Genomic DNA, 23288 nt, shown 5'->3' with positions numbered 1-23288 from the left:
CAAATACCATTTCAGGAGGGGCCCATAAGATCAAAACTATTTTCATAATACTAACACATGTTCATTTAAAATATAACCTACTAACAGCAAGTCTTTTTTGCCTAAACACTGGAAATTGAGGAGATGCCCATTAATTGAGGAAAGGCTGAACAAGTTGTTACGTGATTATGATGGGATATTATTGTGATATAAGAAATGAACAGCAAGACGGTTTCCAAAAATCCTAGGAAGATTTATGTGAGCTTATGCAAAGCAAAGTGAGCAAAATCAAGAGAAGACTGAACACAGTAATAGCGTTATCATAAGGATGATGAACAGTGAAAGACTTAGCTCCTCTGATCAAGACAACGATCCATAAAGGCAATAATTCTAAAGGATCCATAATGAAAAAGACTATCCACCTTCAGAGAGAGAAATGAAAAACGCTAACTGCAGGTTGAGGCATACTTCAAAAAAACTATTTATTGTTATTGTTTTATTTTGTCTTTTGTTTTGCTACGTGACTGAAAGGGAAAAGTTTTACTTGACTTCACACATATAATCAATATAAAGTTGCATGCCTTTTCAAAGAGGGAGAAGAGAAAGAAGGATGAGAATTTGGAAATCAAAATTATACAAAATGATTATTTGAAAAATTTACATTTAATTGGGATGTATTTAATTAAATAAAAATAATTTTTTTAAATTAAAAAAAGTAAACTCCAGTAATGACCAACCCAAGTTCTAATTAATTAGAAACAATTAAGATAAAATTAAGATATGGATACAAAGAAAGATAAATGGACAGATGGATGATGATCAACAGAGATCTGAACCCTGCTTTGGAATGCTTAGCACTGAGTGTATTCCTTTCTCACCACATGCCCATCTATTTCCCAATTACCTGACAGAGCTCCTCAGCTACATCCAGCATTCCTTGTCGGAAAAAGTGCTCCACCATCACCTCATTGAGGATCCGCTGGCTGTCTGCCTGCCAACAGCCATCAATTCCCACACTACTGATGTCGGAATCAAAATTCTGAAAGGAAAAATGAACATTCAATTGGCCAGGGAACATCACATTATAAGTAGAAGTCACTTGCAATGAGCTTGCTGCTCAGATACGTTTTTGTTTGCCACCCAGCCATCTAAAAGGTCCTTCCAAAAGTCCAGAATGCTGCATTAGGACATCATCCATCCATTGTCTCCTTTCTGAAACCAGTTTCCTTATCCAGGATATATCGACTTATCCAAGAGATTTAAAATCCTGGCCAATCACAAATCAACCCTTCTCTGGAAGACAAAGTCAAGTTAGTAAAGAATTTTTAAAAGCAGATTATGTGAAAACAAGAAAGTCAAGTGACAACAAATGATTACAAAAGGCCATTTTCTACATCAGAGTAATAAAGAAGTCTATTCCTAAACCTCAAAAGGTTCATTCTTTAAATGTGGTTAAAAAAAAAAAATCACAAAGAAATAACTGCCCTGAATATAACTGCCAAGTCAGTAGTCTAAGACAACAACGGCAATACAACAAAAGATGTAACTGTGAAAGTCATATGCAGAAATATGAAAATACACAAATTGTTTCATTCTGTTGATTCATCTTCTCTGTACAGACCTCCATCTCTCTTAAAGGTTCAGTATTAATTTACTGTACGAAAATGAGTTGACACAAAGCACCCAGCAACTAATGGGAGAAAGCAGTTATTGTCATCCAGGCCTGGAGGGGGCTGGCAGTGCTGGGCCAAGGGAGCTCCATTCCAGCTTATCAGATTCTGCATAGTAGTTCAATACTTTCAAGCACATCATCCCATCTTTCTGTTTTCTATGACAGCCTAGTCGCCCCCAACCTCCCACAATGGATTCGTTCCCCACACTCCTCAAGTGCTGGGAATAGAAAAAGATGGTATCACAGTCCAACCCCCTCTTCCCCCAAGTCCTCTCCCCGCACCGGCCTTCAGACAAAGAACCATTCACATGAAAGGGGAGGGGGTGTGTAGAAAGGGAACAATGGCATGTATTACAAATGGACACAGTGGTTTGTAACACAAATGGGCAAAGAGGTTTAGAACACCCACCAAAAAAAAAAAAAAAAAAGTGAGCAAGAAGCACAGACCAAGGCTTAGATGACCAGAGAGACTCTTTAGCATCATCCAAACCAAACCAAATGTGAATTTCTGGTTCCCACTTAAATAGTACAAGTAAAAAAATCTCTCTCTTCCTTTGATGAGTTTAAAAACTTTCTTCCATGAGAATGAAATGAAATAAACTTTAGTGATAATAGCTGACATAAAAGTCATAAGCCAATCAGCTTGACAAAACATATTAAGCCAGATTTTATAGGTTTCTACCAATTCAAGTGAATTCAACAAGTATTTATTAGGCATCTACCATGTGAACAGGGGAAGACTACTGGCCAAGAAAAGAAAAACCCTTTAATTATCAGATTATGTATACATGTAAAAATGGGAAAACCCTTGATCCTTCGGATGATATTTAAATTACTGAATTTTCCCCCTGCTTTGGCAGCTAGTCCTTTAAACTATAATTAAATATGGATGCAGAGGGAAATAGATGAGCCTTTGACGTTCTATCACTGATTTTATGCTCAACCTTACACTCTATTGAGAATTATCATTTGTGTACAGCTCAATCTCTACTTAATCAGCAAAAGAAGTAAAAATGAAGATTCTACAAAATGTCTGGATAGAATTACTCGTGTGCTTAAGGAGTATCAATCTGGTAGTTGGGGAGAAACAAAGTTGAAGTAAGAATGATCTGGAAGCATAACCACAGTCCATGTGTGAGCTGCTAATCATCTAAATTAGACTGATGATAAACATAAAGGACGCCATGGGACACAGGAGAACTGGCCTCAGAAACCAGATCTTAGGAATAGACAAAGATGCTCATAAACATTCACCTGAGGAAATGCAAATCGCTTTCACCTTTGACTCTTAATGATGCCTCAAAAATACAATTCCGGTGATCAGAGATCAAGTACATATGTCCCAGACGGTTTTCAACCAGCCTTTCCACAGAACTATAGCACCTTACATTTGCATCACATTTTGTAGTGCACAAAGATTCTCACTAACATTTGATTTTAAAGGTTATTTCCAATTTTCTTGATATAGAAATGAAGAATAAAAGAGTTAAATTTGCCAATGCAATCAGGTGGAGGTGGAAGTACAACACAAAATCCCAACTGAGGGTCACTGAAATTGTAAAGAGGCAGAGCCAGACTCAGACAAATTACTTCAAAACCACAATTTCACAAAGGACAGGATGCTTTTAATGGGTTGCAATCTCTTACACTCAATACTTCATATCATGTACTATAATAAATTTGAGGGTTTTTAAAATAATATAAAAAGTTTAAGTAAAAAAGTCTCCATTGTTTGGTAGATCAAAATTTTATTTCCCTTTTACCAGTAACGTTCTAGTGGCACTGCCAACCAGAAGCCAGCCCAACTAACTAATTAATAATTAATAATTTTGTTCACAACAACTCATAAAACCATCTCCAAAAAAACATGGAGATTGTAGATTGCCATCACATAAAGTAACACCCCCAAATATGAAGTCACTGAAATCCCAAAATAACAAATGGAGGAATAGTGGAGCATGGGGTAATAGGCCACCCCACCCCCACCCCCGCTTTGTGCATTTTCTTTCTCTCTCTCGACTCCTTTCATACTTGTGCTCCAGATATTTCTATATGTGATTTCTTTTTGGTATATTAGTGGAAGACTTGACATTTTCTCCATTCAACTCTGCCTCATTTGTTTTAACATCCAAACTCTGAACTATTAAGACCTGTCTGAACTCTTCAGCTGTCATCATAATTTGACAAACATGCCAAACACACACGTCTAATAGGCTTAGACGTTCCCTCCAACAACACAGACTGAAACCACCTACCCATCCCATAGTACTCCTGGACCATGAGTCCACCACAGGGGAGAGTTATCCCTTGTGCCTTGGCCAGTTTTTTTTCCCCCTCAAAATTATGAAGATATTAGGAGAGTCATGGGATGCCCCCCTATTTGTTCCATCAGTTATTTAGCCCACCAACATTGCCTATCATTTATTTCCTTGATGACACCTGTTACTCTGCTTTTCATCATTCTTTTAATTTGTTATGTATTTCACTCACCTCCTACATGTCAGGAGCCTCTGACCAAAGCTTGGATAAAAATACTCAAACTTCTAGTCAAATACCACCTCAGAGAGAGTGACTTTATGATTTGAAGTGATTCCCACATCCTCCCCTAAATTTTAACTTCTTCTACCAAAAGGATGAAATTTTAACTTCTTCTACCAAAAGGATGAGGTTGGACTATATAATTTTATGGTCCCTTTCAATTCTAGAGCTATGATGCGATGATACCAAATGTAAGGGTCCTTTAAATGGGCGGCCACAATGCAACAGGAGATTTGAGTGGCCCAGAAGTAATCTCTGTGGTATAGGACTGCCCCTTGGGTGGGATCCTGTCCATATGGAGATAGCTTCTTAAGGGAAGAAAGCTCTCTCTCTGATTGACTGTTTGTGTGACCTCACAGACCCTCTATAAGCCCACTGTGGGCAGCAAGTCGCGCTCATTATCCTTAGGTAGCCGAGCCAAGTGGATGGATAGCTGAGAAAGGTAAGGAAGTTAATAGTGAACATGTGGGTCTTCAGACCAGGTGTTCACTAGGAGTTAACAAGTCAGGACATTATGTGAGTAGGTATAATGAAGGCTTTAAGTGTGCACATGGCTAGCTGTTCTTGAGCATGCTATTGGTTATTAAACTATGATTCAAGAAATTGTGGCCAGAGACCTCAGAAGGCTTCAAAGGAGGCGAGTTGGTAAAATTAGTTGACACTGCAAAGATCAGTGGCCAGAGGTACTCTGAGGGCCTAAGAATTAGGAGAGACTGGTAATGGTAACTGCTATGAGAGCAAGTTACAACCAAGGGCTGAAGCAATAACTAATTATAGTTGTTTAGGGTTTTTTTTTTCCCACAACTGCATAAAATATATTTATTTACATATGAGATTTTCTTGAAAGTTACCAATGACCAAAGGATTCCATCATAAATTGATTATTTATTAGAAGGTAACATATTATTTGCAGTCTAAAATGAATGCATAAATCATTAGACAAATATATAGTCAAAATTTGTGCTTTAAAAGTACTGTATTTTTAAAAATCCTCATATCATCATAAGGGTGGCCACCTGGTGATTTATAATTTGTTTCCATTTTATGGCTCAGTGTGGTGTGGCCCTTTTTAGAAGACATGGTAATATAGGTAAATATAGGTAAAATACATGACAGAGGACACTAAGAACTACATTCATTTCATATACACCAAAATATTTTGCACTTTCAAAAGGTCAAAGATCTGGAAATAATCTATTCTAATGGTCAACTGATGGCCTTAAGATGACAAGCTTATAGATCAATACTCTGGGCAAATCTTTTCACTGCCCTTGGCCCCAGAGGGGTAAAAACCTAAAGTCCCTTCCAGCTCTTAACCTATGATCCTATAATCTGCTGAAATGTATGAAGAATTAAAGAAGTCCTCAATATCAATTCAACATACAGCTTGATACTCAGGGACTTCAATGAGAAGAGAGACATAGAGAGAGGAGGATAGTGAAAAACATTGGAAATTGTGGCTTAGTTTGAAGAAATGAAAGGGCTTTCATGGCTCTTCAGATCCTCTCACCTGTGCATATGAACAGTGACTTCCAGAGTCTGAACATGAAGACTAACAAATGACCTCGAAACGCTAAGACTCCTACAAAACTGCCAGCCATTTCCCCATCAGTGCTCTGTAGGCTTAGCCAGACCTGGCTGGAACAAAGACCAGAACAGACAGCAGAAAATGTTGGGATCATGAGAGTGATTCTGTTTCTTTTAGAGACCAGAGTCCTTGGGCACCGATGACCTTGAGACCTCACGTCCCTTCCCCAAGTCTCCGTCCCATCCCCTGCCAGACAAGGAAAGAGCTGCAGGGTCGTTTTTGCACAACCAGACATCCTAGTTCTAAGGGAAGTCTCCAGGAAGTAATGACAGTCACGAGAAAAATAATAACAGCTACTCTTTGCAAACAAATCCTAAAGTACTACATAAAGTGCTTCATATACACGCATATATACATTATCTCTTTTGATTCTGACAACAACACTGTGGCACAGACATTATAATTCTGATTTCACAACAAGGAAATCTGAAGGCTGAGGAAGGATGACTTGTTTAAGCCAGCAAATGTCTGAGCCAAAATTCAAACTTGGGTCTTCCTCATCCCAAGTCCAATATCTCATTTTAAGAAGATCTCAAAGTGGAGAAGATTCCAAATGAAAAGAAGGGAAAAGGAGAAATCATAGGTGGCACTTAAAAAAAAAAAAAAAAAAAAAGGGGGGTGGGGTGGGGAGGTGGGGGGTGGTTATTGGCAGTGACCTGCACATGCCTTTTTGATTTCAAAATTTCAGATTCATGTAGATGAAAGTGTGGAGGCAGAGGAAATAAGCCCACTGAAGAGATTTCAGGATTTGAGTGAGAAGACTCCTATACTCTTACCACTGGGTATGGTGCCTAAATCAAGGGTTCAAAATATATCCATTTATGCTCTACAAGGTAAAGCTACCATGTAACTTCATCTCCATCTTGAGAATTGTTCTAATCCTTCACACTGACTTTTTTTTAAGCTATCAATTTCTCTCCCTTGCCATAGTCAAATACAATTTGTTTCTAACTCTAAATTTAAATTAAATTCATCATCAAAAAAGCAGAAACAATCTCAAATGGCTTCTTCACTCTGGCGTCTTTATTTCCACACATGCCCCTTGATGAATCTATTATTGCTTCCTCTAGATGTCCCTTTCTCCTCTATAAAACTAATTTCATCTCTAGCAGTGATCTGGATTCCCAATTTTCTACTAATGTATTCATTCCCTCTTTCCCTTTTCTACGACTCTCTCTCTCCTCTCTCCAAAAATTTATAAATCTTCCTAATCTGAGTACCAACTGGATTTCACCACTTGGCCCTTCATATTACAGTTCTCTATCTTCTTTTCCCTCCCTAAAGAAACTCTGGGCTAGCTGCCCCTCAAGAACCATTACTGATGATAATACCAAATCAAAGCATCTCTTCCTGGCTTCCAAAGCCCATTATAGCTATCTGACTCTTAAAATTCCCTAACAAACCTTCTAGATCCAAGTAAATGTCCCTAACATAATGAATCAGAGAACATGCTCATTCTCTACTTAGTTCCTTGCTTTTTTCTCCCAACAAGTGATAGGTGAATGAATGAAATGCTAGGAAAGGTCAAAATAGTGAGTGAAATTTGGCTATTTCTAACAACTCCACTAGCACATGCGTGTTTTGATTGGCTGAGTCCAAAGTAAGACAAGCCAAGTAACCGGATTGAGAACTGTAGGGATAACAGAGTAGTCAACATACCCAAGTCTATTTTGCCTTGAACATCATATAATATTACGAAATTACTCACATGCACTTTGTGCCCCAGTTAAAATAAAAAGTCTCACAATAAACAAAACACAGATTACTTCAAAAACTCAAATTGACTATGATCAGATTTGCTCCAAAACAGTCAACATCTTAAGGCACCGATTCATAGCCACACTGTGCTTTATGGCCCTTTTATAATAATTGAAGATCATGAAATGCCTTGGTACCCAGTATAAAAATCAATGGCGTCTTACTTTGGGGCAAAATTGCCTAAAGAATTTCTAAATGGCAAAAACTAAAAGAATTTAAAAGAGCAAATGAAGAGAAATAAATTAGGAAGCCAAACACTATGGGATAGAAATTTATTAGCTTATACTTTGATAAACTGCCCAATAGTGGGTACACTCAAAAGCCCAGGTAGCTTTGAAAGGAGCCCTTGGCTCCTGCTTGCCAGAAGCCATACTAGACTAAAGGATGATACTCCTCCCATCACTGCTCAAGACCAAATGAACTTCATCCTATTTCCTTTCAATACTAATTCACAAAATTCTACCCTTTAAAACAAATTTCCCAATTGTCTGCTAGCTCAGAGGCTTCACCTGAAGGAACGGAGGTCCCTCTCTGGACAATAAGGTCTTTAAGAGCCATCACCCTTCTCATGGCAGAATTGTTTGGTGCTGGAACCCAGGCCAACACAAGCTGCATTTTGAGAGTGAGCATTTAGACAACGCTAAATGTCGGCATAGATCTATAAGCCACAGACCTAAAGTACTGGAGTACTGCATAAAGTAATTATGCAGATTAAACTTAAAAATGTGTTGTGTATAAATTCCCCATCCTCACTTTGGAGAGCCAGTTGTTATGTTTGCCAGCACCCTAAACAATTTGTTTGCTGCTTGAATGAGAACAGAAAGACAATCAAACTTACAGTTATATGATTTTTTTAGGAAGCTGCACGGTAAATACAGATAGATAGATAGATACAGATATAGATAGATATAGATCTGGCATTTTCTTTCAGACACCATTCTATTTGCTGCATATTGATAATTAAGTCCAATGTTCAAAACCCATAGGAATCGCCTGAAGGATTTCAATTAGAAATACTCAAATTTCAGGGGACAAGACTGCCCTGCTGAATCAAAAATGGGGGTTAATAGATCATAAATGCTTACAGGCATAATTTATATGGATTTTTGGAAAAATAAATTTCCCTGCTCTGAATGCTGGTAATAAGCTTAAGCAAATCATGGTGCCATCAGGACTTTGCCTACCATTAATAAGTGAAGGAATTCAATGAAAAGGACCCAGGTCTTTCATTTTTGGGGAAAAAGATCAGGAGTCTTTTACTAAATATTGAGAAGTGCCTTTTAGAACTTACTGCCAGATAGCCTTTTAAACTAAAAATCATATCTGGCAGGATACACTACCATAAAAATTCCCTTTAATCATCACTTGTTTTCTGTTACTATAATTGGTTCCATTATTTCTGCTACTGATGCTACCAAAAGCTAATGGGTCAGCTTATTCACCACCTGTTCTGATGGCTTCATGGGATAACTTCTACAGCTCTGAACTGTAATCCAAAATTCAGTAAATAAGAAAGTTGAGTCATTCAGTGTTCAACTGAAAGGACAAACTGGGGAAAAAACTGAGCTTTTAAAACACAAAACAAAACTGGAAACCCACTCTCAAATGGTTTTCAAAATTCTTCATTAACTGAAGTCACTTGAGTCTTCAATTTCTCTGGTATTGTTATAAACCCCGGTAAAACACTATAGAAAACCCCTTCTCAAAAGTAAATAAATCTTAAGCTGATTAGAGATTGTCACACTCAAGAGACGGTACATGCTATGATTAAGCTCTTTCACAAGCAGTAAAATGACATGGTTTTACTCTGAAGACATTACCAAGGATATGACCTGGCTCCTTCCAGTTTAATGACTCAGAAAGAAGGCCAACTCAGTGTTGTAAGCCTTAAAAAGAGTGTGACTAAAAAGACTTTTAAAAATTATAGACACGGGTGAATGGGATCAACTAGGCTAAAAACCACCAGCACCTAGCCATTCTAACTTACTAAGAGTGTATCTTCATTACATGAGGCTTATTTCCCCTCTCTTTTCAGATGAAGCACCATGTGCAAAAGCAGGTTTGAAACTGAATAATACATTCTCCTCCAGCCAGCCTTCGTTGGGCCTAAGCACTTATATCAGATATAATCTTGCAGATGTCTCCACAATATCATCTGGTGTCTTTCTCTGTTCAAAACAGGCAATTATTTATTTCTCCAAACATTTTTAAAATTTAGCAAAAATTCCTTATAAATTGGTCACATGAAAAAAATGCTCTAAATTACTATTGATCAGAGAAATGCAAATGAAGATGACTGAGATATCACTACACACCTGTCAGACTGGCTAGAATGATAGGGAAAGATAATACAGTGTTGGAGGGGATGTGGGAAAACTGGGACACTGATACATTGATGGTGGAGTTGTGAACACATCCAGCCATTCTGGAGAGCAATTTGGAAGTATGCTCAAAAAGTTATCAAACTGTGCATACCCTTTGATCCAGCAGCATTTCTACTGGGCTTTAAAGAAGAAAAGGGATCCACATGGGCAAAAAAGCTTATGGCAGCCCTCTTCATAATGGCAAGAAACTGGAAACTGAATTTATGCCCATCAGTTGGAAAATAGCTGAATAAATTGTGGTATATGAATGTTATGGAATGTTACGTTTTCTAAAAAATGATCAGGAGGATGATTTCAGAGAAGCCTGGAGAGACTTACATGAACTGATGTGGAGAGGAGAACCAAGACATCATAGTAACAGCAAGATCATGTGATGATCAACTGTGATGGACTTGCCTTTTTTCAACAATGAAATGATTCAGGCCAATTCCAATAGACCTGTAATAGAGAGAATCTGCACCCAGAGAGAAATCTGTGGGGACTAAATGTGGATCACAACACAGTATTCTCAACTTTTTGGTTGCAGTTTGCTTTTATTTTTTTCCTTTTTTGTCCGATGTTTTGTGTGCAGTGTGATAAATGTGGAAATATATATAGAAAAATTGCACATGTGTAACATATATTGGATTACTCGCTGTCAAAGGAAGGCGTAGGGGGAAAGGAAGGAAAAAATTTGGAACACAAGGTTTTACAGGAGTGAATGTTGATAATTATGCATGTATTTTGAAAATATAAAGCTAAAAATAAATCAAATTTTAAAAAATTCATTACAAACTAAAATGTAATACCTGGTTGGCCTTTTGAAAATATCTCTTTGTAATGTACCACATCCATCTTTCAGCCTATCAGTAAGACATCTCATAATACAGTCTTAGATCTAAAGACGTTATGGCGTTAAAAGGATGTGAAACAGTCAAAAGAAATGAAAAAATAAAAGGTCTCTCCCTACTGCAGACCTTTTTAAAAACTTGCTTCTCTCAATGAACTTGTCGCCAAGCGTTCCTGCACCCTAGCACATTGTACTCAGTGGTTAGCCTGCTTCCAAGGCCTTCTCAGGGATCCTGAACAAACCATCAGTCCCCCGGCTCCCCAGCACTCTTCAATGCTACGCTTCCTCCAGATCTGCCCACTCCCTCCCCTGTGGTCTCTGGAATCCTTGCTTGAGAAGTAACAAACCTGCCTTCATGTCAGCCTTGGCCTTCCTCACTCTTTCCCTGCCTGGCTCCCGTCCCCCAGGGCAGAGCTCTTTTACAACATGGGCTTCTCTCTCATGCCCTGATACCCGGTAGAGGAAGTGGAGTACATTGTGCTTGTCCTGCTTCTCCCTCAAGGTCACACTGTCCACAGTGATCATCCGGTCCAGCCTACTGGGCCTTCTCTGTTCACTCCCAGGACATCTGCCTGCTTTCCCAAGGAGTTTCCAGGGCCTGGCTTAGAGTCCCTTCTCACCATCTTCCACCTTCAAAAAAGGAAACTCCATACAAATGCTCTAATATCTTCAATCTTGCCATTTAGTTGGCCACTTTCTGGGGCCCTTCTTTGCGCCTCTTCTCAAAGTCTGTCCAAGCTCATGTCTGTTGCTCTATGACACTTTATCCATCTCATCCTCTCCCTTCCCCTTCTCCTTTTGCCTTCAGTCTTCCCCAACATCAGAGTCTTTTCCATCGAGTCCTGTCTTCTCATTATGTGGCCGGTACTTCAGTTTCAGTATCCGTCCTTCCAGTGAAAAAAGTGATGAATTTTTTTGAGTACTGACCAGTGTGATCTCCTTGTTGTCCAGCACTACAACCTGAAGGCCCACAACGTACTCCCCTGCGTCCCACAAAGAGGAGCACATCCTTGACTCTGCCAAAGCTTCTCCCAAGTGGTCACAACTCCAGAACTCCTCTTGCTGGTCATTCTTGTTCATCTCAGCCCAGGCTCCCAATCTCTTCCACCACTTGTTCTCTTCCCTCCCTCCTAACTGAACCAGCCCAACGGCGCCCATTTCTCTTGCGCCTCCATGTCCTTCTAAGTCCCAACCTGGATTGCTCTCGCCATCTTCTTCCTTCACTCTGTTCACGGGCCGGACAGAGAATCCTCTGGCATTGGGTGAGCCCTTGGGGCAAGCCTTAGTCCCTCTCCAGAGAGACCGCCCTCAGTCCATCCAGCTCTCGGCGTCTCAGCCCTTCTCCAGATTCCTAGGCTGGGCCCTCCCTGCCTTCTGCCCAAAGGCTCCAATAATCTGGCTTTTCCTGCCTGACACCTCTCCCGACTCAGGAGCCATGACTGTTCTAAAACGCAGGTATGACTGTGTCAGCCCTCCCTGAGCTTCTGTGGCTCACTGTGACCTCCCTGAACAAAGAGCTGTCCCTTTGTTTGGGGAGAATGTACACATGCCTCCTGCATACTGAGTTTCCTGTGATCTCCACGGCAGCCCTGGGAGGGGGGTGCTGCTATTAGCCCACGTGACAGTGAAGGAAACCCAGGTGGCAGGGGAAGGGAGTTGCCCCAGTCACACAGCCAGGAAATGGGCTGACATCCCTCCTCAGATCTCCCTGACGCCAGGCCCTCCCTGTCCGGTCTTCCCCAGGAGCTCATGCCCACCTGGGGGCCTGCTTTGGCTCCTATGACCACTCAGTTCCAGCTCATGTCCCCCTGGCCCAGGGCCCACCTCTGCCGTAAGCCTTTTCCCGAGTGCCAGGAGCCTCCTGGGGCCTGCCCAGAGCTCAGCCAACCCAAGCCAAAAGACACAGAGGAAGACAGTCCTGCCTCCATGGAGCATCCACTCCAATGTGGCCAAGGGAGCACAGGAGGAACGCCGAGTGATGCAGGCAGGGGAGGTGACCCAGGGGACACTGCAGGAGGCAGCGCCGGCCCAGTCTTAAGTCCAGATGTAATTACAAGAGAAAAGGAGGAAGAAGAGGCTGCCAGCCGCAGGAGACAGCAAGGGCAAAGGCAGAGGGGTGCGGGACGGCTCTGCCTGTGGGCGCAAACTTCCAACCATGCTCAACAAAGCTGGGGGTGGGGGAAGGAGGGGGAGTCCTGAGGCAGAGCACTCCAAAGGAGAAGACCAAGGTCATCCCAGGGCTGTCTAAGGCTACTGAGGGCAAAATCAGGTACAGACAGGGCTCCAGGACAGAAAGCCATCCAGGACCCAACTTTACCCTCCTTGGTTTTCAAGGGCTTAGGATCAAGGGCTCAGATCCGCTGCCCGGGGTCCAGTGGGCCGAAAACTTTTAAGGAGAGCCAGTCCCCGGGGCACCTGCGGCGGCCTCACTGCTCTGGCCGGCTCCAAAGCTGGGGCTGCAGAGAAGAAAGGACCTTCCACCTGAAGGCTAGTGTGCAGCAGCCAGGTCCAAAGGGGCCCCCAAGGTGTAAGGGATCCAGGGTCACGTGTCGTTGAAGGGAGAAGCCCTGTTCCCTGAGGGGAACCCGGGGCCTCTGTCTGGAAGGAAGGAGTCACACAGTAAACAACCTACCTTGTCAATGGCTTTTCCAACCCGGGAGACACTGCTGTGGATGTCTTTGTGATCGGAAGCCAGTTTTTGGACTGTGTCCTTTATTCTTTTACAGCACTGTGTCAAAACAAGTGACAGTGTCCCTGATAATTCACCATCTTGGCCTATATGAAGAGAAAATGAATTACTAAAGCAAAACCAGACTTACTTAACGAGGGCAGAACAATTAACCCAAATCATCCCTGGCACTGCTCTGCAGGGGGAGGGGCATCTACAATAGCAAACCATGTAATTATGGCCACCACCCTTGGCGCAAGGTCCCAGAGTGTCGAGGCAGGACCACCCGAGTCCCAGCCCTGCCCTCCATATCCCACTGGCCCCCCAGACCGCCATCGACCCAAGAATCCCCACGGAGCCTTCCCAAGTGTTTGGCAAGTCACAAGACTTGGGCTCCATTTTTCTCCATGCTTTTAACGTTGAGAATGTCACCTCAGAGCGGCAGAAATGGGAAAGGAGCAGTCTTCCTAAGACCAGTGGAGAAGGACCCAGGAAAGGCCAGCTCTCCAAGGGCAGAGACTGGGCCAGTGAATTGCAAAACCTCCTGGGGACTCTGCAGAACTAAATTAGGAGTCCTGGGGCAGCTGGGGAGAGAGGCAGCCTAGCTCAGAAACATTGATTTTGCAGATGAGGGGAAGGGGTCAGCAAAGTCCAAAGAAGACCGATACCAGCACTGAACATGGGGTGCTAAGCAGATGTGCCCCAGCTGTGGCTTCAGGAACCAGTGGGTGCAGCAGCAAGGGGCAGGGTCCCCGCTGATTCTGGGCCCTGCAGGACAACAAAGTCCCTAGTTTCAGTCCCAGAGCAGAAAGGAAGCTGCAGTTTGCCGCCACTGGAGGGACCCAAGGGAGCAAGAGCATTTGCAGAACAGTGTGGCTGGGACCCTGACTGAGGCTTAATAGTGGAAAAGAAACCCAACAGTTGGGCCCCAAGAACACTCAGAAAATAATAGTGAGAAGGCCCTGAGGCATCATTCCCCATACCTCAGGACCACAATTTGATCACACTAATGGCTGCTTAAAAAACAAACAAACAAATAAATAAAGATAAATAAGCAAAGGAGAAAGAACCCAAGCATAGTTACTATAGGATAGAGAAAATCTTGAGTGCATATTCAAAGGAAGATAATGGAACTAAAAAAGCCACTCTTTTTCAATGAGAAATAGCAAAGGATTCCAAAATATCAAATGGTCCCCAGCACAAAGCGTTTTAAAAGGACTTTAAGTTAGAATTAAGTTAGGGGAAACTAATGATGTTTTAAGAAACCAAGAAATCATAAAACAAATTTTTTTTTAAATAAAATATCTCATCAGAAAAACAAAGCATCTGGAGCATAGATCAAGGAGAAATATAAGGAAAGTCAAGACTACCTGAAAAATATTATTAAAAAAAACTTATACAATATAAGAAATTATTTTTAAAATTGCCCTGAAATTTTAGACAAAGTAGAAATCAAAAAAAAAACTAATAATCATTACCTGAAAGAGATCCCAGGAGGAAAACTTACAGAAATATAGCCAAGTTTCAGAGCTCCCAGGTTAAAGAGAAAATATTGAAAGCAAAAAGAAAAAGAACAAAACACCACAATTTAAATATCAAGGAACTACAATAAGGATTACACAAGACTTAGCAGTTAGGTCTAAAAGACTAAGAGACTAAGGTCTAAAAGACTCAAAGACCATAGGTCGTGGAATACTACATTCTACAGAGCAAAAGAGCTGGGGTTATAACCAAGGGTAACTTACACAATCCTAAATAGGGGGGTGGGGGCTGGAGTGGGGGTGGGCGGGAGGACAGTTAACAAATTGAAAGACTTTCTTTCAGGTCTTTGTGACAATAACTCTAAAACTTAAGGGATGATTTGATATATAACATCCAGGAGAAATATAAGGTAAACATGAAGAACCAATTATAAGAGACTCAATAAGGTAAAATTGTTTGCTTCACATACGTTAAGGTATTAGCAATACTCATGATTGTCATCATTACTTGGGTAGTGTGGAAAAAAAAGGCTTAGGCTGACCTGAGTATGAGGGTATGATTCTAAAAAAAATAAAACTGAAGGGAAAGATTGAAAGAGTAATTATCACATATAAATGAGGCATGAAAGGAAAAGTTGATGCAGGAGAAACTGGGGAGAGGAGGATTAGTCCTGGAACCTTACTCTTATCAGCAATAGGTAAAGGAGGGAAGAAGGCAGCTGGGAAGGTGTGGGGGTGGGTGGGAGGGAGAAAGGAAGGAAAGGAGGGAGGAGAGGGGGAAGGAGAAGGAAGGAGAAGGAAAGAAAGAGGAAAGGAGGAAGAAACTAAAGTCTCCTAAATTCAGAAATAAATAAGAGGCAAGAGAATAGATGGGAGAGAAGATAAGGAAAAAAAAAAAACGATTCAAGGGGTGGATTGGTTAAATAAGGAAGGAATAAGGTAGTGGGTAGAAATAAAGCAGAAAAGCTCTAAAAAGAGCTGATATTTCCAGTTTTATTAAAATCAACCCCTCCTTCCCCTTACTATCAAAATAGTAGCTTCAATATGGCTACATGAAACTTAGGAAACTTGCTCCACCACTGAAAGTGATCTCTTGCAAAATGACCAAGATGACATAGGGGCACACCACACTGATTCACTGTTAGGAGAGCTAGGACTCATCCAACCACTCTGGAAAGCAGTTGGGAATTATTCCCCCACGCCTATGCTCTCCCAAAACAACTAAAACAAAAAAGTCCATGCTCTTTAACCATAGGAATGACAACCCACAGGAATATGACCCTAAGAGGTCAAAGACATCCCACAAGTACAAAAATAGTCGTAGCCATATTTTCCCCTTAAAATAGAGAACAAAAAAGGATTGTATATGAAACCATAAACTTGTTATGTAGGTTTTTAAAACGTGAATTATATTACATCTTCAAAACTGACAACTAGTTAAGCAAATTGCCAATTTGTGTCCTCTTCTGACCTTTCAACTTTTCTTTTGTTTTTGTTTTTTTGTTTTCTTGGTATTTCCTTTGGCAATTTCCCTCATTTTCATCAACTCTCCCCCAAGTCCCCCTTCCTCAAAGAGAATCCTCTCACTTGTAAGGAGTATAAGCAAAACAAATAAAATGCACTGGACACTGCCCTTCTGTACCTTTAGCCCACCGCTTCATCAACCCATCCTGTGGTAAGCAGAAGATGGAAACAGAGTGGGCCACCGTCAATTTGGGAATGGAAAAAGAGAGTGTCCAGGTTAAAGAAAAAATATTGAAAGCAAGAAGAAAAAAAACACAAAACACCACAATTTAAATATCAAGGAACTACAATAATGATTACACAAGACTCCTGAATTAAGAAATAAATAAGAGGGCAAGAGAATAGATGGGAGAGAAGGGGGAAAAAAAACGATTCGAGGGATGGATTGGTTAAATAAGGAAGGAATAAGCAGATAAACAGAAGGTAATACCACTGTGCTGTAAGAGACAACAAATGAGGGATTCAGAGAAACGTGGGAAACCTGGCCAACAACACGCAGCACGACAAGGTCAGCGGAAAGGCAACAAAACCCAGGGAGCGAGTAGAAGAACAGCCAGGCTGGGTTCCAGAGAAGGAAAAGGAGAAAACACTCCTCCCGCCCTGCTTTCATTCGAGTAAGAAACATGTGCTATCTCTCCAACACAGGCAAGCCAAGGCTTGTGTTCCGCAGAAGATCTGGGGCCCGAGGCTTTTTGCTTCATCATTCCTGGCCCGAGGGAAGGCTCTCTGGACAAGGAGGGAAGGAAGGGATAAGTTTAGGAAAAGTGTGACTTTTAAAACAAGAGATACACAAAATTATAAAATAAAACAAAAATGAATGTTCAAGACTATTGTGAATTGAAACGTGGTTGATACCAAGTAACAAACCCTCACTTGGAAGAGGACCTAGAACTTTAGGAAGGAGAGAAGAAGATATTCTTCAAAACTGACAACTAGTTAACCTGTGAGAAGCCCGTAAATGAAGAGAAGGGGCCTATAAAGGTAATCTTTTGTCATTTCTGTTTGAATTTCTTGAAGAAAAATAATTTTTACATCATATCCTGAGCATAAAGATCACAGACTGATAAGGTTCCTTCTATGCAATAATTTTTAACCTGGTATCCACAACTTGGATTTTTTTTTTTTTTAAGAAAACTCATCTATTTCCAAATAACTAGATAACATCCATTCTGGAGAGCCAATTTGGAACTAAGCTCAAAAAGTCATCAAACTGTGCACACCCTTTGATCCAGCAGCATTTCTACTGAATCTGTATCCCAAAGAAATTTTAAAGGCGGGAAAGGGACACAAATGTTTGTGGCAGCCCTCTTTGTAGTGGCAAGAAACTGGAACCTGGGTGGATGTCTACTAGTTGGAGAATGGCTGAATAAAATATGGTATATGAACATTATAGAATATTATTGATTCTGTAATAAACAATCAGCAGGATGATTTCAGAGAGGCCTGGAGAGACTTACAGGAACTGATGCTGAGGAAAGTGAGCAGAACCAGATCACTGTACATGGAAACAACAAGATTATAAACGATCGATTCTGATGGACGTGACTCTTTCCAGTAATGTGATGATTTAGGCCAGTGCCAATGATCTTGTGATGGGTCAGTAGCTAGCTGGGATGGGACTTAGACACAGACCAAAGCTCCACCTGAATTAGCTTTCCTTTACCGAGTTAGCTTCCCTGAGCATCAGTCTCCTAGTATGTCAGACATTTGGCTGGATGACAGGGCCCCCTTTCTGAAGTCCTGCTATCAGGCCAAAATCTATCCCCTGTCTTTCTCTACCGAACCCAACTCTTCACCCTCCCCCTGACCTTTAATCCCTTGACCTGCTTTTCTCTCACCTTTTCCCCACTTCAGTTTCAATCTCTCCTTCCCCATTCCTACAAAAGCATGTTCAGGTCCCTTCCTTGACCCTTCCATTTCTTTTCGGTCCTTTGCAGCTGAAGTCCCTGCAAAAGTGGCTCCATCTAGCTCCTGTTCCTCTCCCTCTCTTCGGGCTCCTGGGATCCTGTCTATTCACCAAAGCTGCTCCTTCCAACATCGCCAATGATCTCTTCGTTGCCAAACTCCATGGTCTTTTCTCAATCCTCATTTCCCTTCATCAGGCTATAGCTTTGACACTGACCTTGGGTCACTGTCTCCTCCCTTCTCTCTAGGCTTCCAGGATACCCCTCTCTAGCTTCTCCTACCTCAGATTCTTTGAATCTCTTAGATCTCACCTCCTAACCATACCTGTCCCTCAGGATCTTGTCCTGGGCTCTCCATTCTTCCTCTATACTACTTCACTTCAATTCCCATGGATTTAATGTGAAAAGTAAATTATATTTGTAAAGTTTTTTTTTCCACAGTTGAAAAACTTCAAATGAATTTTGACCAGTTATAATATTGTGCCAAATTTAATTAGATGCCGTGATAAGAAAAGAAGAACTCTAAGCCAACAGGGATCCATGTGAGGAATGGTGGGAGAACAAGGTCGTTTTCACAGATGCTGTAACTTGTCTACAAGAGTAAGAACTGGGGGGAGTCAACCCAGTAGTCTATGCTATCTTGACCAGCAGTAATTCAAACTCCAAGCCCCCCCCCCCCACCTCCAAATGTGGGTCCAGGTATTCTTGCTACTTTGAATGCTTAATTAGCTCTATTAGGTTCTCCTCATTATGCATGACCAGGGAGGGGGACTGCTGCATGCAGTGAGAGAATAATGAAATATGAGACTACAGAAGGGGGTCCTCTAAAGGAAACTTTGAGCAGGAGGAGTAGTAAGGATGGGATTACAGAGTATAACAGTGGGCTATGGAGTAGGTGGGAATTTCCACACTGCTTCCTACAGGAGCCTGTGAAAGCTGCTTCACTTATCCCAAGGCTGTTCAATCTTCGCACCCTTTTGGGAATTCAGAATATTGTTTCTAACAATGACCATCTCCATCTGATGACTCAAGTCCACCCAGCCTGCCCCAGCTTTTCTGCTGACCTCCAACTACCTTTCAGATGGCTCAAACCGATGTGGGAAAGATTCCTATTTTTGATTCCCAATCCCCTCCTCCCTCCCTCAGTTAATGTAATTACCCTTTAACTCACAAATCCTGGTCCTTTTGAAGTCCAATAGAAGATCCGGACCTGTCCCAGTCCCACCCGGATCTGAGCCAACTTTGGGGATATATCCAAAAGCTCCTAGAGCTAAATCTCCTATTATAAAAAGGCCAAGCTGGGAACCCCTCTTTGCAGAGGTCCCAAACATGCTAACCATGTGAGGACCCTCTGTCCACTGGACCCTCTGTCCGGTGCCCTCCTTATCTCTACCTTGACCTATCTCTTTACTTCCAAACCTCTTTTATCAATCTAGCTCTCGGGCCAATAAATGCCTTTATTGGGGACTCACGCAGTTACTAGACCTCATTTACGTATCCTTGCGCCGAATCTAAGGAGGTTACTTTGCTTGACTTCCTGTACCCCGAACCTGTCACTAAACCTGTCACTAAATCTCCACTAAACCCTAATTTAACTTAGGTACCCAAAATCTAGACCTCAACAAAACTAGCTGTCTAGCAGCTTTAACTCAACCTGTTCAAAACAGAACCAACCTGTTCAAAACAGAACCCATTATCTTCCCCCTGAACTCCCCAACCAAACAGAACTGCTCAACTGGACACACAGCTAGTTCCTTCTTTCCCTTCCTTCGGTCTACATAGACCTGTGGATGCTTTGCTCAAAGGAATGGTTTGGCAGCTAAATTTCTTTCATAATGACCTTGCCTTAAATTCAAATCACTCTAGTTCTCATTGCTTGGCCAACAATAAGTCTTAACCCCAACTGATTCAGAATGAACTCAGATTGTTTCAGTTTGGGCTACACACCCAGAGGGTCTTTTCCTCCCAGATAGTTTTTTGTTTTGTTTTGTTTTGAATTAAGCTTTCTTCACTGAATGGGTGCGGCCTTAATTCAAGACAGGTTGAAAACCTTTGTTTAAAAAGGCCGTGGTCTCCCTCTACATCCGGGACCATCTCCAATCTTTGTGATCTCTTATCTGGCCACTGGACCCAGATGGCTCTGGAGGGGAAAGTGAAGTAGGTGATCCTGTCCAGCCTTAAATACACCCACTTAAATACAATTCACTTGCATTTTATGGCATCACCTCTCTGATGTCCCTATCCCACTCTTCTTTGAGAATGAAGGACAAACCAGGCTAAGAAATAGTGTAGTAGATTAGTGGAGAAGGTTAGGTCACAAGACACAAAAGTCAATGACTATAGTAATCTAGTGTTTGATAAACCCTAAGAGCCCACTTCTGGGATAAGAACTCACTATCTGACAAAAATTACTGGGAAAATTGGAAACTAGAATGGCAGAAACTAGGCATTGAACTATACGAAGATAAGGTCAAAATGGATCCATGATTTAGACATAAAGGATGATAGTAGAAGCAAAATTAGGAGAACAAGGAATGGTCTATCTCTCAGATCGAAGGAGAAGAAAGGAATTTGTGACTAAAAAAGAACTAGAGAACATTATAAAATACAAAATGGGTAATTTTGATCATTTTAAATTTAAAAGATTTTGTACAAACAAAACTAATGCAGGCAAGATTAGAAGGGAAATAAAACTGGGAAAAAACTTTTACATCAAGAGTCTAATAAAAGCCTCATTTCTAAAAAGCCTTTCCCAATTCCTAAATTCTGGTGCCTTCTCTCTCAATTATTTTAGCTTGGCCTATACATAGCTTATTTGCTTGTTGTGTCCCCATTAGCCTGTGAGCTCCTTGGGGGCAGGAACTGTCTTTTGTCACCTCTGTATTCCCAGAACTTTGCCCAGCATCTGGCACACAGTAGGTCCCTTAAGAAAGGTTCATCGATTGCCGACTGACCCTTTCAGCTCTAAAGTTCTATAATTCCGTGTAAAGCTGAACTTAGCTTCTTTACCCTCTATTTTCTGCCTCTATTTTCCCCAAACATCTCCCTCTCATGAATTTTATATTTGATCACATTTTTGTTTTGTTTGGAGGTTAATGATTTCACTAGCATGGCAACTCCCAACCCTGAGTAATGACTTAATCCAGGTCCTGGAAAGGCAGACCACAGACACAGAGCTTGCCACGAGGTTCTCCTGATTTCAAGGCCAGCTTTTGGCCACATTTCCTTGAATCCCAATCCACCCAGGTCAATCTCCCAGCTCATCCATTCAAGGGGCTTCCCACTGCTCTTGGTAAGAAAAAACAGGAACTCCTGTAGAGCCCGGTCTCAAGACATCTTTGCAGTTTGATTAGACATTACTTCTCCTGAATGCTACAAACCACAAAAAACACAACTCCAGGCTCCTTGGCTCCATCCTGGCCATCTTCCTGCCTGGAATCCCCATCTCAGGCTCACTCTCTGCTGATCCCCGCCCTTCCCAAACTAGCTTATATTTATTCTGCTTATTTATCCTTATTATATTATTACATATATATATATATATCCTTATTTATTTGTCCTCCCATGAGAATGGAAGCAAGCTTCTTGCTAGGAAGGAAAGTTTTTCATTCTCTGTGGACCCCACCTCACCCAGCCTGTCTCACAATAGACATACAACTGCTGGGTGATTTCTACCCCGCTTTTATGGTTTATCTAGACTTTGGCTCAGCCTGTAACAGAACTTTGGAAAGGTCGAAAGGTGGCCCGGCCACGTGTAAGATTATGGGTGCTAGCAGTTGGAGGACAGGAGGGGAAATCCACAAAGACTTTTTGTGAAAGGAAAGCAGGCTCTGGGTCTGGCTTCCCTGGCCTACAGAGTAAGGAGAGTACTATAAAAGCATGTTGGAAAGGCAACATGGGACCATTCCATAAGACTTTCCAGCCAAACAGATTTGATACTTTGTCCTAGAGTGTGCAGGGCAGAGCCCTGGGAGACCCCCAGGCTCTCTGGGGCCACTTACACTTTTCCTTCTCTGTCCCTCATCACTCCCTCAAGGGCTCTAGGTTTTCACAACTGGGTCCTCCTGTTTCTTCCCAACCTCCCTTGCTAGACTATCCACATCCCATAACCATGGGTATATCCCAAAGTGCTGTCCATCCCAAGTCCTCTTCTTGCCTCACTCTCTGGGTGACCTCATGAGTTCCCAAGAATTTAATGAACATCTCTCTGCAAATGATTTCCAACCTATAAATCTCTTTCTGGATAAGGCTGCTATCATCCCCGGATCTCCAACTGTGGTTTAGTAAATAACTTGGAGCTAGATTCAGTAACACTAAGCCCTATAACCACTCCTAATCTCCCAAACCAGGAGTCTGATCTTAAAATGCAACTTTCACACACTCAGTAACTGAAATTCTGAGGAATCCCTCATGAATCCTCTCATTTCTGACCAGATGATGCAAAAGTACCAAAAATATACTGATTATCTTTTCCTTCCCCAACTCAAATCCAATTTTTCAACAACACGAGTCCTTGAAGTAATTATCATAGTCTTAAAAGTTCATTGTTTGAGTTTGATGGCTCAGAGTGAATGTAAACAGCAATTGTTTCTGTTCTGGCCAGAAACTGAGGGTTTTTTTTAGACAAAAAATTAAACTTGTTGTGATGCTCAGGTCAGTTAGCTTATCTTTGAAAACTTAATGTGAAATAGTTTTAATACGTGGGCTTAAAAAAACTACATTTTTAAGCTTGTTCATGCTTTGTCCTTTAAGGGACCAATGACATCAGGAAGATGATGGCTTGACTTGAAATTGAATTGGATTTAAATGAGGCTGAGGCAGCAGTGCCAAATCTTGATCTTTTAAGTTAAGGTCTTCAGCCAGGTCTCAGTTTGTCTTGAGCCAACCCCGAATCAGTCATAAAAGGGTGAATAAGAATTGAAGTTACACTCTTTTTGTTGTTGGCTTGCATTTTTTCTTACTA

At 41.5% G+C, this 23288-nt stretch overlaps 1 protein-coding gene across 1 annotated transcript in view; it reads right to left on the bottom strand.

The window, feature by feature from the left end:
• Window positions 1–23288, bottom strand: part of RMND5A (required for meiotic nuclear division 5 homolog A) — a 61044-nt gene that overhangs the window by 22873 nt on the left and 14883 nt on the right. The window contains exons 2-3 of the mRNA XM_051974397.1: window positions 13381–13523; window positions 884–1018 (exon numbers count right to left, since the gene is read on the bottom strand). Of these exons, the coding sequence (XP_051830357.1) occupies window positions 884–1018; window positions 13381–13523 (278 nt within the window). The remainder of the gene's footprint in view (window positions 1–883; window positions 1019–13380; window positions 13524–23288) is intronic.

This window comes from Antechinus flavipes, chromosome 2, assembly GCF_016432865.1.
Source record: "Antechinus flavipes isolate AdamAnt ecotype Samford, QLD, Australia chromosome 2, AdamAnt_v2, whole genome shotgun sequence".
Lineage (NCBI taxonomy): Eukaryota > Metazoa > Chordata > Mammalia > Dasyuromorphia > Dasyuridae > Antechinus > Antechinus flavipes.
The sequence above is the reverse complement of the archived record's forward strand: the minus strand, read 5'-3'. Positions and strand labels throughout refer to the sequence as shown.